Source organism: Mus musculus, chromosome 9 (genome assembly GCF_000001635.26).
Source record: "Mus musculus strain C57BL/6J chromosome 9, GRCm38.p6 C57BL/6J".
Classification (NCBI taxonomy): domain Eukaryota; kingdom Metazoa; phylum Chordata; class Mammalia; order Rodentia; family Muridae; genus Mus; species Mus musculus.
Window position 1 is genome coordinate 54,717,066 of NC_000075.6, and position 18,369 is coordinate 54,735,434.

The 18,369-nt window shown below is 44.0% G+C and overlaps 1 protein-coding gene across 4 annotated transcripts; it reads right to left on the reverse strand.

The window, feature by feature from the left end:
- Positions 1–87: 87 nt before the first annotated feature.
- Positions 88–17,484, reverse strand: Wdr61 (WD repeat domain 61). Of its 4 annotated transcripts, none has more exons than NM_001025376.2 (11): positions 17,410–17,484; positions 14,322–14,372; positions 13,569–13,591; positions 11,105–11,210; positions 10,524–10,696; positions 7,261–7,409; positions 6,986–7,079; positions 5,769–5,862; positions 3,195–3,287; positions 2,186–2,264; positions 88–370 (listed from the first exon to the last, which is right to left on the reverse strand). In NM_001025376.2, exons 5-11 carry the CDS (start codon positions 10,546–10,548, stop codon positions 281–283), a joined length of 624 nt encoding a protein of 207 aa, NP_001020547.1. In that variant the 5' UTR covers positions 10,549–10,696; positions 11,105–11,210; positions 13,569–13,591; positions 14,322–14,372; positions 17,410–17,484; the 3' UTR covers positions 88–280. The 4 variants fall into 4 exon arrangements, with proteins under 4 accessions (NP_001020547.1, NP_075680.1, NP_001020546.1 ...); NM_023191.3 differs by having other exon boundaries at positions 13,569–13,596; NM_001025375.2 differs by having other exon boundaries at positions 13,569–13,596; positions 17,304–17,484.
- Between the last annotated feature and the right edge of the window lie 885 nt (positions 17,485–18,369).

Sequence of the window (18,369 nt, forward strand, 5' to 3'; positions counted from 1 at the left end):
GAGCACCTGGATCTCCGCTCTCAGGCAGGCACTCTCCTTCACTAACCGTCAATTGCTCTCCTAGGAAAAGAACAGCACGTTCACAAATGCAGGTGGTTGCATTAAGAATGCTTTATTTACATTAAAATATGAAGAACATTTCCAATAAAACAGGAAAAATTTATATTGTATCTACAAAAGTTCTACAATATATGCTGTACTTTAAGTATGCCAAAAAATCTGAGGAATGTCATGATCAACCCTGTGTAGTCTGAGGCCCTAGCCCCGAGGATGCTGGTGTTTAAATTGGGCAGTCATAGACATGAATTTCCTGGTCATCTCCAACAGATACAATTTTTGATCCATTTCCATTATATTTTACTCCCCAAACCTGCAAATTAAAGAAATAAAGCCATAAAGCCTTCTAATTCCTGTATTTTTTTGGTAAGGAATGCTTAAGGAGTGAGTACTCTTCCTTCTGAATCTAGACTAGCCCAAGGTCCACAAGGATGGAGCCTAATCTCTAAGTGGACCACTTCCTCTGGCTATGGAATAGTACTTCTCTCTAAGATAACGACAATCAACTACCCTTTCAAAGATTCAGATCCAGGGTCCTGCCATGAAGTGTATTCCTGCCTGGGCCAGCACTATGCTTCCAGGAGGAGCCTGTAGGGAAAACTGCAATACAAACCACTCATGCCTACCCCCAACAAGGTCAATATTTACCCTTTCCCAAAGAGCCAAGAGCTCCTGAGCACCACTCATTTCCTTGGCTGTGCACTGAACTGGATACAGCCAATTTTCTCTCTCACAATGAACGTGGCTGAGTTAACTGTGTAATTACTAGGAATTATCACTGTCAGGCCGTGCCCTTGCCTTGAGATTGGAGGCTAACCTTGGTTTAGGCCATATGAGGGCTTCACTTCCATTCCAAACATCTTTCTCTGAAGCACCATCACAACAAACCCACAAAATAAGCAACACAGCTAGGACTGACTAAGAAAAATGCTTAAAGTCAGTAGTGAACTACCAAGATTCAACCCTTCAGCTTCACTGCAATAATTTAACAAACACAAAGCAGTATAAATAGTAATTACGCTGGTTAAGCATAAGATACACCCAGAAGCGTGTAAGATATGTAAAAGCATTCAAATTAATCATCTGCTGATTTTTTCTTGTCGATGTTGCTCTGAGCACTTTAATTTTTATGCTGCCTAGTTCCTCCAGACCAATGGCTCTCAGCCTTCCTAGTGCTATGTGTGACCCTTTAATACAGTTCCTCATGTTGTGGTATCCCCAACCATAAACTTATTTTAGTTGCTACTTCATAATGGTTACTGTGTTAACATAAGTGTTACTGTTATGGAAATATCTGATATGTGACCTCTGCGAAAGGGTTGTTTGACTTCTAGGTTGAGAACCATGGCTCTGGCTCTCGACCCTTTGCTACCTGTAGTGGCTGGAATCAGCAGTGATGGCAACATGCAGGAGAGGCTGAAACATAGTCTCAGCAGGGCCAGGGGTTCACACCTGCAGTCCCAGACAAAGGCAGGCAGACTACACTAAGTTCAAGACCAGTCTGGGCTCCAGTGCAAGACTGTTTAAAATCCCCTTCCCTTGGTCAAGAAAGGCCCATGAGGCACCAGGTGGGTCAGAGTCCATTTTCTTCAGTATGGAAGGCTGACGCTGGCACCTGACACATGCCAGGTAAGGAACTACCAATGTAGATCCTCCAGCCTCTGCCTCCAAGGCAGACTGCAGCATGTACCACTGCCCTCAGCGAACAAGTGGCATGTTAAGATCTCCCAGGAGACTCTTATAAACAGTAAGGACCAAGAAGAATCCTACAAAGATGTTACCATTTCCTTTGCCTTACAAAGATGGAAACCAGGTTTAGTACTATTATTACAAGTGAACAACCTGTAACATTCTCTGACCTATATATTAAATCATATCCCTGGATAACTCCAGAAGTGTAAACGATGATTACGTTAAGCCGTGGAACCACCCAAAGAAGAAGGCCTTCTACAAGTACCCAGAAAAGGATCCCAGGCATAGGTGTGTGACTTCAAAGGAGGAGTGTGGCTAAGTCCTGTGTTTTGGCACATGTTGGGGGGCTTGCCTCATATCTGTCACTCTTAACTCCAACACAAAGACTATAAAAGAAACGTAAATGGGAGGGGTTTACATGCTTACTATTCCATACCTGATCCTGGTGATCAAAGAAGGTGTGAATACAGGTCCTTGTTCCAACATCCCAAACCTTCACACTTTTGTCAGATGAACTGTTTCAAAAGCAAACGTCAGGATGAGAACTCTGAGTTATCCTACACTCCTCTGCAGACTCACACACTTCTGCTTTTACAGGGTCCCTTGTTGCTACAGAGCTGGGGTACAGGTGTCCCCAGATGACTATCTCCTCACTGGGCAGCCAATATTCTCCTGCCAAGTACTGTCATCAGGAGCCTTAAGCCTATCTACCCATTCCTGGATGAGAGGGAGGTCTGCAGAAATGTCAAAAGTGCTTAGAACCATTGAGCAATGCTCATCAGCTCCAGTCCACGTTTCTCAATCACCTTGGCCTCCAGGGGCCTGAACATCACTAGCATCGATAAACACACAGATCTGCAGATTAGATTCTAAGGGATATGTCAGAGTTATACTAAGTGGAAAAGACTTCTAAGAAAAAATCTAAGATTTCAGTAGTTTACTTAAAAACAACAAAACCCTTTAAAAACTAGAGTAAACAAAGGCAATTTGAATTTTGGGGTGGGGGAGATGACAAGATCTCACTACATAATTCTAGCTGGCTCTAACTCACTATGTAGATTAGTCTGCTCTTTAATTTAGAAGTCTACCTGCCTCTACCTCTCCAAGGCTGGGGTTAAGGGATTATACCATCATGCCTAGCCTGGGAAGCTTGTACTTCATTAATTTAAAGAAGTTTTTAACTCTATTTATGCATATGTTTTGTCTGAGAGTATTCCAGTAGACCAGAACATGGGCTCCCCTGGGAGTAGTTTCACATGGTGGTGAGCCGCCATGTGGGTGCTGGAAATAGAAGAGCCGCCACGTATCTTTAACTGCTGGGCCATCTCTCTAGCCTCAGAATTTTAAAAAAATCTGTATGTAATGTAGTCTTTCAATTTTAAAGCACATTCCCAGAATACTGCTCCCTCTGCCAAGCAGTTTAGAAATTTAAGACTCCTACATACCTGGAGACAAAGTGAGTGTCATCAGGACAGAACGCAACATTCAACACCCAGGACGCATGGCCACTCAGTGTGCCAGCCAAATTGGCATGTTGTCTGAAAGAAGAAATTTTCAAACAATGGAGATGCTACTTTGGGGAACTCTAATTGATGAATTGGTTAGTGAATTAATAATATAACTAAGTAGTTCTAACTAATAATATAACTAATAATATCAGAATGACCATATGTCAAAAATTCCATTTTTAGTGAAGCAGCATCAAACACCAGAGACAAATTTTTAGAGCAGCATTAAGTTAAAAATATCAAGAGCTTGGAGGCCAGAGAGATGGCTCAGGCAACTCCAAGATGAGGACACACAGCAGCAGGGGTGAGCAGGCTAGCCAGACCCTCCTGCAACAGGCCCTTCCCATGGTGGCAGGAAAGCAGCAGGATGTAATATCCTTCACAGAACATGTGGCTCAAAGAGATCATCTGCAATCTAGTCAAGACCAAAGGAGGCAACTGCACCGGTGTGGTGGTGCACGCCCCTAATCTCAGCATTTGGGAGGCAGAAATAGGTAGATCTCTGTGAGTTCGAGGCCAGCCTGGTCTACATATTGAGTTCCAGGTCAGGGAGGGAGGACTTTTTAGTAAGACCCTGTCAAAACCCAAAATAAAACAAAACCCCGAAGGAGCTACAGAAAGTACCCAAGGAGCTGAAGAGATTGGCAGCCCCATAGGAGGAATAACAAAATGAACTAACCAATACCCCCAGAGCTCCCTGGGACTAAACCACCAACCAAAGAAAACACATGGTGGGATTCATGGCTCTAGCTGCATATGTAGCAGAGAACTGCCTAGTCGGTCATCAATGGGAGGAGAGGGCCTTGGTCCTGTGAAGGTTCTATGCCCCAGTATAGGGGAATGCCAGGGCCAGGAAGTGGGAGTGAGTGGGTTGGGGAGCAGCTGGGGGGTTGGGGGGAAAGGGGATTTTTGGAGGGGAAACTAGGAAAGGGGATAGCATTTGAAATGTAAATATCACACACAAAAAAATAAGAGTGGAGAGATAAAGGGGTGGCACTCTCCCTAAGATGGTTATAATTTGTGCTGCAAATACAAGATCAAAAAATTCTTTGATTAAAATGATTACCTTTCAAAAAAACAAAACAAAACAAAAAACCCAGAACCCCATCAAAAACAAAAAAAAACTTAAAAAGCCAAAAACCCATGTTAGGCCTAATTCCTGCAACTGGTTTCATGTTTCCTTTATTTTGAAAAAGGTTTTTATTTTACATATGTGCTTCATCTATACAGAGGTGCCTCTGGAGTCCAAAAGACGACATTTCCCTGGAGCTGGAGTTACAGGCAGTTGTGAGCCACCAAGTGCTGCTGAGAACTAAACTCTGAGCTAAGTGCTCATAACTGCTGAACCATATTTCCTGGGAAACCAAATACCTATGAGAAGAGAAGTGCCCTGGGCCTGAGGTCAGCAGTTTTGCCCCTAGAAACAAGCCTCAGTTAGGGACAGCGGAGGCACCCCTTGCAGGACAGGAGGCTATAGACCCACGAGGGTAAGCAATCCTGAGGCTCATTATTTTTAGGGCAATCACCTCTGTTCAAGGTCCTCTTCAGCAAAATGGAGGCACTAAGCCATGTTGCCTCGACAGCTCTTGAGAGGTCAATAAAAGAGCAGCAATGCCAGCTAACAAAGGCCTGCTGCAAACTGCCACATTTAAGTTGGCCCTGTCACTAACAAGCGCATGCTACTTGTAGAGTCTCTTCTCTAGGTCTCAGCACTAATGTCAAAAGCAGTATGCCCCTCTGATCAGAGTTACAACTCTCAAACAGCTCACAGAGACCGTAGAGGAACAGGGACACATACAGTCAAGGATAAAGATCATGTTGGAGTGAAAAATGTGTGCAACAGAGTAGAAAAGAATTGGGGAGTAAAGAACCAGAGGCTCACTCAGCAGGGAGACTCATGAAACCCGGGACAATGCACGGCATTTACTGCAATAGCAGTGGGATGAGGATGTGGGAGGGACTCAACAGAAGGAGAGCAGTGCAGGCCCTCAGTGGTGGAGATGGGGACATATGTCACCCGATCACTCCTACACCATCGTGCAGGACATATTTCGAAAGGCTCCCCACCCAGAGCTGAGGCAGCTTACCAACCGAGGGTTCCCTGACCAGACGCTAGCCTGGATAACAGCAGGGCCCTGGCACTCTAGGTTCTCACTGTCCCTCCAGGCCAGCTACAGCCCAGAGCTCCATTTCCCAGGTGTATACAACACAGCCCACATCTACCCAAAAGAACTGTATACCAGTGAGCCAAAACGCCTGGCTGCCTGACAAGAACAGCAGTATCTAATCCTACTAGGACTACACAGATGCACATTTACTCTGTAGAGACCTCAGGGACACTCTCTAAGCTCCAGCAGGAGGGGCTGGCTGAGGAGGAATGACTGGGAGGCCCAAAACCTTAGAGCTGACTCATGGCCATGAACAGGTAGCAAATTCCTACAGTGGCTCCTCACAGTAAGGGGACAAGTTGCTACTGGTGCTGTGACCTTTACTCTGGAGAAGGTAACTCACACATCATAGATCTTGATGTAGCCATCATCTGAAGCCGTGACAAGGAGCTGGGAGTCAGGGGAAAAGGTCAAGGAGCGAATGGGCATCGCATGGCCTGGAAATCAGAAAAGCTGTTAACATGGCGGCTGCTACATGAGCTTCCTGCTACCTGTGCCCTTTCAGTGACACACTAAATAATCACTGCGCTGGAGTGGCCCTGACTAGACCCTTCCTCTCGTTACCACAGGACGATGGAGCAGTCTCTTAGTTCCTGTCTCTAATTACCCACTGCTAAGATAAGAACCACCGGAGCTTGGAGAGGCAGCATGCACTGCTCTCAGAGAACCCAAGTCCAGTTCCTAGCACCCAACAGCTAACAGCTCACGATCACCTGCACTTCTGAATCCAAGGGATTAAAAAGTCTGGCCTCTGTGGGCAGACACACACGGAGTATCTCTCTCTCTCTCCCTCTCTTTCTCTCTCAAACATATACATAATTAAAACCCTTAAAATATACAAAAAAAATCTGCAATTCAGACTTTTTAAATCTGCAATTAAAAAAGCCTGGCCTCTGTAGGCAGGTGCATGGGAGCACGTGCGCACACATACACAATTATAAACCTAAAATAAAAAAACTCAAGTATAAATATAGCCAAACATGGAAATACAGGCTGCTTCTGATTTATAAGGTTAGACAAATAATATGGTAATATGATATTTCCATCAAATCTCTTGTCCTTGGGTGAACGATAAATTGAGAAGATAATTTGTGTACTTGGTAAATTCAAAATCATACATGAGAAGAGCGAGCTCTCTCTTGTTCTGTCCTCCCAAGGTCTCCAGTGTGGAGAGTAAGCACAAATACTCTCATCTGATATCAAGTGAACACAAAAAAGGAGAAGCCTTCCAATCACAAAGCTCATGAAGAAGAGAAGAGGGAAGGAGGGAGGTCTCAAGGGAGCAAGGGAGGGAGGGAGAGAGAAATGGAGGGGGAAAGAGAGAGAGAGATCAGACACATATGTCAAAAGCAACCTACTTTACTAAAAAAGTATCTGACATCATAAGAACTATTTGTCCAGATCAACTCCATAGTTCTAAGTCCAACACATAGTGACACTTAAGTTTTCCAACAGAGATAAAACAATTTAGACTTTAACATTTTAACAAAGAAGCACTCTTGCTGTGTGACCAGCTAATCCATGCAGTGAGCACCACATAGGATGAGGAGTTATGCATACCTTCCAGCGTATGCAAAAGCTTTCCAGTTGCAATGTCAAAAATATTGATGATTCCGTCTATGGCTCCGCTGGCCAGGTATTTCCCATCAGGACTCTGTCAAGGAGAGATGGGTGCGTTGAGATGATACGGTTAATCTGTCTCTTCTGATGCAAGCCATCCTGCTGGCTTCAGGTCTAACTGTCAGCACAAACACCAATAGAGCGGGGCCTCATGAGCACAGCAGGATCTGTGCAGAGGGCTATAGCTATAAGACTCGACAGGGAGGTCTCCTTACATATGCAATACTAAGGATGAATTTTCCTCTAGTGTCCAAAGAATATTCTTTTTTTCCACTTTCCACACCAAAAATGTTCACTTTCCCCATGTGAGTTCCTGTGGCCAGATACTGGGAGTCAGGAGAAAATGCCAAAGTCCAGGCATCCACTAGAAGGGAAACAAAAGGGAAGTACCCAGTGAGAACAGATCTGAGTTTAATACAAACTACAGTTTCATCAAACACAGAGTCTTTTAAATGAGAGAATCCTGATTCAGGACCAAATGGACAGTCTTAAACTTGGAGAAAACGTTACCTGATTTGGGAAACTTCTTTACCAAGTTTAAATTTTGTGAGATTCTCACATCAAGTAAATAAATAAATAAATAAGGGCTGAACAATGCCCAGAGCTAACAAGGACATGAGAAATCAGAACCTTCATACTGTAGTGGCAATGTAAAATGGGACAGCCACTCTGAAAACCAGTTTGACAGTTTCTTAGGTGAAAGCAAACACCGTGCTCAGCAGTCCACTCCTGGGACAGGAAAACGAGCACACAGACTGAGGCTCAAACCACTGCAGACTGAGACCAGCCGCTCTTTAGGAATCCCCCAGGCCTTCAGGGCCAGGCTGGGACTGCTGAGCCTCCTGGACTGAGCAACTGCTGGATTCTCAGGTTCACTAATGCGAGACAGGTGTGACTGGGCCACCTGGACCAACCATGTAAGCCAATCTAGTAAATCTCCCCCTTTAATATGTTATGTAGTTATATGTATTGTATATTCTATCAGTTCTGCTCCTTAAAGAAGCCAGCACACCAGCTTCTGCCACCCCCTATCTATGTCAGGTCCAAAAAGGAGTATGTTATTTAAAATCCTATTAGATATTTACAGGGGAAAAGACCAACAGAAACGTTTTTTTTTTTTCAAAGCTTATGATTCTTGCAGGGCGGAGCAAGCAGGGCAGAGAGCGGGGCCAGAGCAACCATCCGTAATGAGATCTGATTCCATCTTCTGGAATGTCTGAAGACAGCTGCAGTGTACTTACATAAAACAAATAAATCTTTAAAAATAAATAAATAGAACGATTCTTCCAAGTTATTCTGACACAACCTGTCTTTGCAAGACAGGTCCTTTACTACCCGGGTCTCCAGGCACGAAGCAGAAGCCATGCTTCTCTCTCAGGGAAACTGCACTGCACTCTAGGATTTAGCCTTAATACCTGCAGAGTAGAATGTTTATTCCACACCCTAAATTCCTCCTCCTTGCGGAGAGCTGCTTTTCTCTTCCTGTGGGCATTTTAGATGTGATGTGCAGGGACCTCTACACTGCCACCTCTGGTCTTGCTGTGTCAGCGGCTGGCCTGTGGTCACCAGACACAGTCCAGTGGAGTGTCAACAATGGACTCATTCCTCCAGGTTTGCTTTTTCTATTTCCGGTTTCTTTGTCAAGATTAGGATTTTCTCTCTCCACTCTTTCTGTTCCTTTTGTGGTGGTTCATTGTCAAGGAAAGTGTGCTGTCCTTAGCTTCATTAAACCTAGACCCATCTAAGGCGCTCAGCTAATAGCTGTTGGCAACAAGGCTTGCTTCCGTTATCTAGTTCTGAATAGATTCCACCTCTATCCCCGCAAAGCACAACTAACCACTTTATTCTTTGCAATAACAGTTACCTTTAACGCCAAGTGACTGTAACTCTGGCACCTGGGAGGCTAAGAAGCAGCAGCAGCTATGAGTTTGAGGCTAGCATGAGCTACACTGTAAGACCATGTCTCAAAAAACTAAAACACCAAAACCCAACTCCTAAAACATATCAAAAGCAACCCAGTAACCTTTACAACCCAGCAGAAGGAAAAGCAAGCTGCACAGGTAGAATCCTTTTACTTAGGACCAAAGCAGCACTCATTTCTTCATGCATGATGTATATAAAGCCACAACAAATACACAGAAACCAGTGTCACTGTCCTGAGGGGTGCAGGTACCCAAAATGAAAAAGCAGCAGCAGGACCAGAAAGACTGCTCAGCAGGCAAACACACATATACACACAGGCGCTCTCACACACAAAATAAATAACATGTAATAAAATAATCCTTTAAAAGCAGCAACAGGTCCACTTCTCTCTTTCTAGATGCTCCTTATGTTCGGGTACTAACAGGCTTGGCAGAATGGCTGCAGATCCCTGTTCTCCGTGAATAATGCAAACAGAGAAGGGCGTAGGCACAGACAACCATCTGGGAAGTCACAAAATACCCCAGTGGCTTTTTCCAGATACACATTTCAGCCCCACACTCTTAACCGGTAATTCAGAGGATTCAAGCAGGAACTGGGTATGCATAGTCTCAACAAAAACTCTAGGAGTAAACCAAGGACTACTGTTTCTAAAGAGAGAGGCACTCAGTCCTAGACTACTCAGCCTCCTTACAAGCCCTAAAGCCTCCTCTACCCTGCCCGCCCGTATATGTATATGTATATGTATATGTATATGTATATGTATATGTATATGTATATGTATGTATATATATGGCTGACAGTAGCTGTAAGATAACTGGAGGGAGGCAAGTCTATTGGGGAATCAGCTCCGTCGAGCAGCTGAGCAGCTCTTCTGCAATCACAAGGTGTGTGCAGAGTGATGTCAAGCTCTCTGCATCTCTGGAGATCACTGCCCACTGAAGCAGAATAGGCTTTGCTAGTGAGGATCACGTAGGCATTTTAAGTAAACAGGAGGCTAAAAGGAATCCTGGAATGTCATACTGTTTGTTCTACACTAATCTAGTCCAGTAAAATTGTCCCTTACCATCTCAGATAATGTCCAATGAGGCTGAGGAGCAAGAGCACTGTTCTACAGTATTTTTAAAAAGATCCACAAACTTGTTCCTTTCTCTCTCTGTGCCGCACACTAGAACCCAGGCACTTTGACCACAATTAATAAAATTAACCACTATTCAGACTGGAGCCTTCTGGAAAGCAGTGAATGTATCTCCTCAGAATGTGTCAGGTAGAGAGACCCATTAGCATGGCCAGCACAGCTCCACAATACCAAACTCTCAATTCTCAAATCCAGAAAACTGGTTTGGTTTGGCTTTCCCATAAGTACAGCACTACAATCCATTTGGCAGCCAAACCTGGCCTGAAATTATGTAAGGTTGTCTTTAGTGCATGTTCATCACCAAAGTGACATCTGGGTTGAATTAGAGTGCCTGCAGTTCTGAACTAGAAACACTCTATCCTAACAGTCTGAAAGAAGACTCTGGACTCCTAGCATCTCCCCTAAACGTAGAGTTCTTACCTGGTCCTGCATCTATAGACTTCATCTGTTTGCCATTTTCCAAGTCCCAGAGGCGAATATGAGCGTCTAGAGAGCTGGATGCAGCAATGGGAAGAGTGTGGCTGATGTCCACAGACACCACCCCGAGCTGATGTCCCTCCAGGCTCCACTGGAGCTCCAGCCTCTCATCACGCCTACAGTAGGGACAGAAAAATGGTTCTTTACACACAAGACACTGCACAGGCATCAAAACTTCTACATCCTTGAACATTACCAACAAATGGTCAATGAAATGCAGAAACCTGAAAACTGAACACAGAATGTAGCCAGAGTTAACTCTGGGGCTCTCTATCACATAGAGCTTTAATTCCACATATCAGGAAACCAAACAAGAAAGAAAGAGAAAAAGAGAGAGAGAGACAGAGAGAGAGGGGGAGAGAGAGAGCAAGCGCTAGCTGTTGTTATAAAGCTACTATGCTGTTATTGCTTTCTTGATCAAAAAAAAAAAAAAAAAATCAATGCTTTACTTATAGCACCTGAGAGGCCAGAAGCAAAACCCTTTGCCCTAATTTCCATGGTTTTGAAAGGGGAGAGGTGCTCACCATTTCCAGACCTTCACCAGGTCATCCAGGGATCCTGTGACCACTGTTTCAATGTTTTCCTTTTTGTTTGTCTCCCAGGCAACTGACCATATGGCATCATCATGGGCTAGAATGGAAAGAGCTTCATTTAAAGTTTCTATGCACACAATTCCCAAATTAAATGTAATAAGCACAGGTGAAATACAAGCTGACAACTCTGAAGTAATGCCCACTTCTCTGCATCTCCCCACTGTACCAGTGAACACTGTACCACTGGACTTGTGGGAATACACAGGAAAACCAGAGGTTCTTGTTTAGTGTTAGCCACATACCCTAAAACACAAGTTTCCAAGAAGGGAAGCAGAATCAGAACACAGTGACTAATCCAATAATCTGCCATCCATTTGACAATCAGACGACAGCAGCCATCAGTTGACCAAAGTGACAATGAGTGAGGAATCGCCCCTTCCCAAGGACCTCAACTTAACTGGGGCTAAGACCTCAGAGGTCTTTGGAAACCAGGATACAGTTCTATAAACAGTACTGGTCTAAAAATGTATGAGGTATATTTTACTATGAATGTCTTTATTATGCTTAAGACTGCTTATTACATTAATCCTTCCCTGTTGTCTTAATCACAGCTGCCTTATGAAATAAGTCCTACTAATATCATACCTGTGGGTGGTGGCCTCCCTGTGTCTGTCACTGCAGCACTTAGGAAATAGAGGCAAGAGTATCAAAAGCCTAAGGCAGCAAGGTCAGGGCAAGACCAAGTTACAAGGGGAATCCTTTTCCAAAACACCAAGAGCTGAGGTGGAGTACTTCCCTAGAATGGACAAGGCCCTGGACTTTACCACCAGTGTTGAACTTCCCTCCTCCCCCCAAAAGACCATTCTCATTATACAAGTAAGGCTCAGGGATGCCTTGTTGTTCTCCAGAAGGCACAAAGCTAAGAAGGACAGAGGTAGGATTCAAGCTCAAATCCATATTCAGTCTAAGTTAGAGAGCTACACACTGTGTGAGCTACACTGTGGACTCTGCAGAGCTAGTGCGCATCTGTTAAACAGGCTAAGTATGCACAGAAGCTTCACCCAGGCCTGGTTACAACTCTCCAGAGCCACATTTCTAAAACACCAGGCTACACGTGTCACACCTTCCTTACATAGACCAGACCCAAGCCTGCTAAGCTTGGACCTGATGGTGTTAGCTTCATGCAGAGCTGCTGCCTGGCACACTCAACAGCTCACTAGTTAACTAGGGAGAATACTTCAGACTACCTAAGAGTCACTTATTTGGAGTGGAAGAGCTTTTATTGGGTACCTTACAAACTCCAGAGCCTGTGCTAGCCCATCTGCATTACAGAGAAGAAACTGGACAGAATTACCTTGTCCATGCACAGATGCTGCTCTCTGCAGGGCTCTCTCCTTAGGGAGTTGGTCCTTACAGTGGTCTCTGACCTATGCTGCTGCTATTCCCATCACTGTCACTGTCACTGTCACTGCCACAGCCACAGCCTTGCACCCAAGTGTCTCAACAGAATTCTCTCTGTTTCACCCTCTGCTTTTATAGAGAGACAAATGTCTTTTAAAAGAGTTACCATACTTGCAAATGGAGGCTGCTGTGTAAAGACTCCACAATGAGCTCTAAGTTAGGACCAGGTTTAAACCCATCTCCGTAGAGTACAGACATTAAGAGCACTCTGAGCCTCAGAATATGGCCTCCTACTCTGGCATCAGGAAAGCTCAGTATTACATCTTCCTCATCTTCCTCAGGTGGAAGAGCTTTTTTTTTTTTTTTTTAGATTTTATTTATTTATTACATGTAAGTACACTGTAGCTGTCTCAGACACCCCAGAAGAGGGCATCATATGTCATTATGGATGGTTGCTGGGAATTGAACTCAGAACCTCTGGAAGAGCAGTCAGTGCTCTTAACCTCTAAGCCATCTCTCCAGCCCTGGAAGAGCTTTCTTTATCACAGAGTTCTCAGTTATGCCATCTGACTCCTACTTTTCTTTGTTTGTTTGTAAGTATGCACGCATATGTATCTATGTATGTGTGTATGTATATATGTGTGTGTATGTATGTATATATATATATATATATATATATATGTGTATGTATGTGTGTGTGTATATATATATATATATTTTTTTTTTTTTTAAACTGGGATTGGCCCTGTGCATGTGAGGCAAGTGCTTTACCATCAAGCCATATCTCTAGCCTTTTCACTTTTTACATTAAGACTAGATTGGCTTGAACTCACGACCCTACTTACTTCCTAGGCAGCTTGTATTACAGGCTTGCTCCACCAGACCCAAAATAGCTATTTACTTTTTCACTGAGTATATTTGCTTTTGGCTGCCATGGCCAATGCAAAGTTAATGTATCTAGGATCTGTGTGTCAGGTTGGTGTGATAAAATCTTAAAGAAACCAGGATACATTTTTTTCACAAAAGAATTTGCTTGAAGAGGTAGGCTGCTTACCTTGCTCTTGCTTGAAGAGAATACTGTACTACAAAAGAAGAGAAGTCAGTCAGTGATAGATCTCAGTTATCTCGAACCCCCCCCCCCCCAAGTGAGACAGTTCACTACAGCAGCAGCAGCTACTCCCTATGCCCCCTCCCTGACCATCCTACACATCCTTGGTACCTACTCATAACACCCTTGTATAGCTACACCAGAGAAAAATCAGTTCTTCATTCTGTCTTTGAGGTGAGGGGCTTTCTAGGTAGCTGGGGTTGGCTTCAAACTCTGTAGCCAAGGCTTACACAAAACTTCCCGCTCCACTCCCCTAAGTGTTGCCCCCACAGGTGTGCCCCACCCTCACCAATCTAAGACCAGTTACACTTTCTTCACCTCAGACCTAGGAGGAAGCTGAGTCCTGTTTGAAATCTAATTTTTACAGTTGTATGAGACAACACAGTCCATACCGTTGTCTGTAATCCTATAGGTGCTTATTGACTGTCCTACCTCCTACTGACTTTACTTTTATCTATAAATTCTTTTAAACCTCCTCAGTCCCCCTCTAAAATGTGGCAACAGCATGAAGTAATCTTAGTGTGGTGCACTTTCAAATGCCACCTAACCCTATGATGAGGAGGTACCCAAAGTCACCTAGGCATCTAGGAACCGGGCAAGAATTAAAAAATCATTTCCCTAACCACACACTCAGGCAATCTATTAAGTCTGAATTTGCCAGTAACTAACTGAAGCTTTCCCTCTCACTGCAGACCTTACCTGGTTGGTCATTTCCTTAACCAAGGATGAAGCGCTAAAGGCCAGACAGTTCTGTGGAAACAACACCAGGGTTTCCGTCAGTAAGATGATGTGTTCAGCACAAGGAGGCTGCACAGGTTCCTCTGCACCATGGTGACACCGTTATAAGATTCTGATACCTCTCTATGGATCAGTCCCTGCAGGCCCCATCACAGTCCTATCATGTGGTGGTGTGTGATCTTTCTCCCAGGGGGTCAAGAAATACACACTGCCTCCATCCATGGATTATTTCCCCAAATCTGAAGAGGGTGACCAGTATGTGTTCCCTTCTCCTTCTAAGAGACAGAATTACAGGCCATCTTCATTTTAAATTTTCTTCATCTTAGAAAGCAAACAAGGGAGTCCAAGACAGTAACATTCTTACATGCAAGAACACACACAGGGGTCTCAATCAAAAACTGCCTTTCGAGACCTACAGATATGTAAATAAGGCTGCAAGGTAACAAACTGGTGACAGTTTTCAAAGACTAACATATTTTATGAACAGGCTCAACATATTTTATGAACTGATTTAATTTCATTAAAGTTCTTAATTATATTAAGCTTTTTAAATTTTATTAACCTTAGATTTATTAAACATCCACACACACATACGCCCATACATTGAGTTTATGGATATGTGTGCATTCGTGTATTCACCTGCACAAATTGTCAAGGGACAATTTGTGGAACTCAGTTCTTCCCCAGGTAGGTGTTAGGCGTGACAGTAAGTGCCTTTACGTGCCCAAGGCCTTGGTATGTTTTGCACACCACTTAGCTAACAGACTTGCAAAACTTAAACCTTCTCTCTGGTTGTTTTCAAATACATAAAATACACAGCATTAGAAAGAAAACCTAGTATGTGCTCACTCTCTGTGGTAACTATGTTCTATAAAGTTACCACTAGTGGGCAGTATCAGACCATTCCTCTGGAGACTCAGAGGTAGGCCACTGAAAGCCTCTGGGACACATTTTTGTCAAGTGCTCAATATGTAATCACATGCTATGGTTTTGCTTTGTTTTGTTTGCATATGACTCTGTTTGACCATACATTAGTAATTCACTAATACTGAACTCAACCTAAACAGGGCTTATCTAAAATACTTATTTTTCTCTCTAAGACTCATTACAGCTTTCTTGCACTGGGCAAGAACATGGGCTATCACTCCGGCACCATGCCAGAGGGTTACCTTCACCACGGGCTCACTACCAAAACCAAACAAGCAACCAAAACACAAAAATGAGAAGGCATGGCACTAAACCCCAGAGAAAAGACACTTTCTCATAGAGTGAGAGCAGAAACAAGGCAGAAGCGAACTCAGAACTGGGCATCACGTGACTCAAAAGATTCAACACCCTGCACATCTTCTAAAATTATAAATAAATATAATCGAGTATGAAAATTCACAAACAGAATCTAGGCATAGGCTCTATGTGGAAAACAATCTTGTCAAAACATGAAAACCAAACTTATGAGAGCAAAACACACATGGCTCCTTATCATCACATTCTATAAGAATCAGCAAGTCTAAAAGATGCCGCAACCTCAGGACATAAACAACATCCTGCCAGCAGTTCCGTAATCCTAATTGTTTGGAGGTACTAAGCCTGGCTTTCTGGCAAGACCCTGTCTCAAAACAAACAACAATCCCATCACAACATTCTGATATGAAAACACCTGTGATCGCTAAAGCCGTTAACAAAGTCATATTTAATACTTGTTATGTGAGAATATAACATAATGGGAGAATATGCTAAATTTCAACTAGAAATTAACAAATATAAGAGTGTGAATTGTCTTCTAATCCATGTTCACAGCCCCTCAGTTCCATCCTCACTTAACAGGCCGTACATACAGCTCAGACATCTGGGCTCATGCTACCTGCTTCAAATATGCAAACCAAAGACTAACAAATGTTTACCAAGAACAGAAACTCAGACAGACACATGATTTCTAAATAGTCCTGGCCTAAGAGATCTTAATCAGGTGTGCTGACTTGTGACTGTTACTGATTTGTGACTCAAGAACAGGACCTTGCCCAGACTAGAAAGCTCTCCTGACAATTTGGCTCAAACAAGTTGAGACACAAACTGCATGAAGACCAGCCCTCTTAGTGATACTGCCTCCTCTCTGCCCATACGAACCTCACACTTGGCAATAGAGAAAAACGACAATTTTACAAGTAAGAAGGTTTATAGGGAGTCAACTTTTAAAAAGCTACCCTCAAAATAGGGTGTGCAGTTCCATCAGGCTGAACCTTTGAGGACGTACTGCATCAGATCCTATTTTAACTATTATACAGATTAGCTCACTGAACCTTCCTTAACGCCGTTTAGTAGGCACTCTTACTAGCTCCGTTCTTCTGGCTAGAAGAGAGAGGCTTAGAGCAGCTGACGGAAGCGTAGGTAAATACACAGTTCCTACTACTAAGACATGTCTCATGACAGGTAATTTCAGAACCAAGAGAATCCCAAGAGGCCTCTATGCCATCTCTCTCTTTAGGAAAATTTCCAGTTATCGGGGCTGGATTTAAAGGTCCTTCTTCAGGCTTCCCAGAGACTAACCCATGCGTCTATGAAAGTTTCTCAGGCACGTCTGTAACGCACCATACCACATGGTACTTGAAATAAAAGGAACTCACTCTCTGCTTAGTGTTCAATGACGTGAAGCTTGCTACCTAACAGCGTGGCTAACTACTATAGGACTGGTATTAAGAGAGTCCTCTATCTAAGGGGAAACTACTCCCCTCCCCAGAGTCCTCTATCTAAGGGGAAACTACTCCCCTCCCCACCCCGCAAAGAAGCCAACCCTCATTTCCGGGATGCACAAAACATTATCTGGGAGCAAAATTAGTCCACCTATGGGCCTTCTGTCTGCCCTTGGGACTCGTGCCTCGCGGACTAGCCAAGTTAAATAGAGTCACGAAAGCCACCCTTGGACTCCTGGAGCCTCCGTGAACAAACCTGCTGTGGTGGCCTCCAACTCTCCCGGTTCAGTCGCCCTCTCGCCCTAGTAGGCAACAGCACCAAAGACCACCATTCCCCAACTCTGCCCAGCACACCAACTCACCACCGTACAGCCAGCCGCACAGCACGCCTGACGTCAGTGGAGCACGACCGTGGCGCTCGTGGATGAGCTAACGAAGGGGCGGGGCCTCTCCTGGGATGCGGGCGGGACCGGCAGAGCGCCCCCCTGCTGCCTTGGCGTGCGGGGTTGGGGTGAGGGTGGAGCCAGGGAGAGTGGGCGGGGAGTACCTAGGGCAGCCTGCTGCTAACAGGCTTCAGAAAGCTTCTCTGATGACTTCCCGGGTTCGTTTTTTCTTCTGTTTTTTTTTCTTTCTTTTTTTTTTTTTCCCCGCTTTTTCTTCGTCCTCTTTTTCTTTCCTTCTCCTTTCCAGCCCAGCCTCGCCCCCCATCTCCCACAGCAAAAAGCTCGAAAATCATTACAATAAAGGTTTTCTAAAACAACCTAGCTCTGTAATTTTTAAAGTGCCACATTTTAATATTGTTAAAAGTTGTGTGCACGTATGGGAGTGTGCACACATGTCATGGTGTAGAAATGGAGGTCAGAAGACAACTTGAGTGTCTTAGTTGTCTCTGTCACGTGGAGCCCAGGAATGGAACCCAAGTCATCAGGCTTGAAGGCGGCCACTTTTATCTGCTGAGCCATTCCCTATATATTTTTTTTTAATAGCGCATAAATTCAAACCCAGGATGTTGCCTATGCTAGGCAAGCATGCTCCTGCTGGCCTACATCCCAGCCATCTATTTATTTATTTAGAAACAAGTTCTCAATAAATTGCCTAGGCTGGCCTATAACTTACTCTGTAACTCTGTAGCATAGGCAGTCCTTGGATTCCTGCTTCTATTGCTTCAGTCTCCAGTATCTCTAGAGTGACAGGCCTGCACTACCAGGCCTGGCTATAACTCTGTCGTTCAAACTCAAAGCCGAAAAATACCTCAGAGTGCTGTTTCAAGATGCCAAACAGAGAACTGAGAGAATTCCAGTAGAATTTGGACATTGAATTAT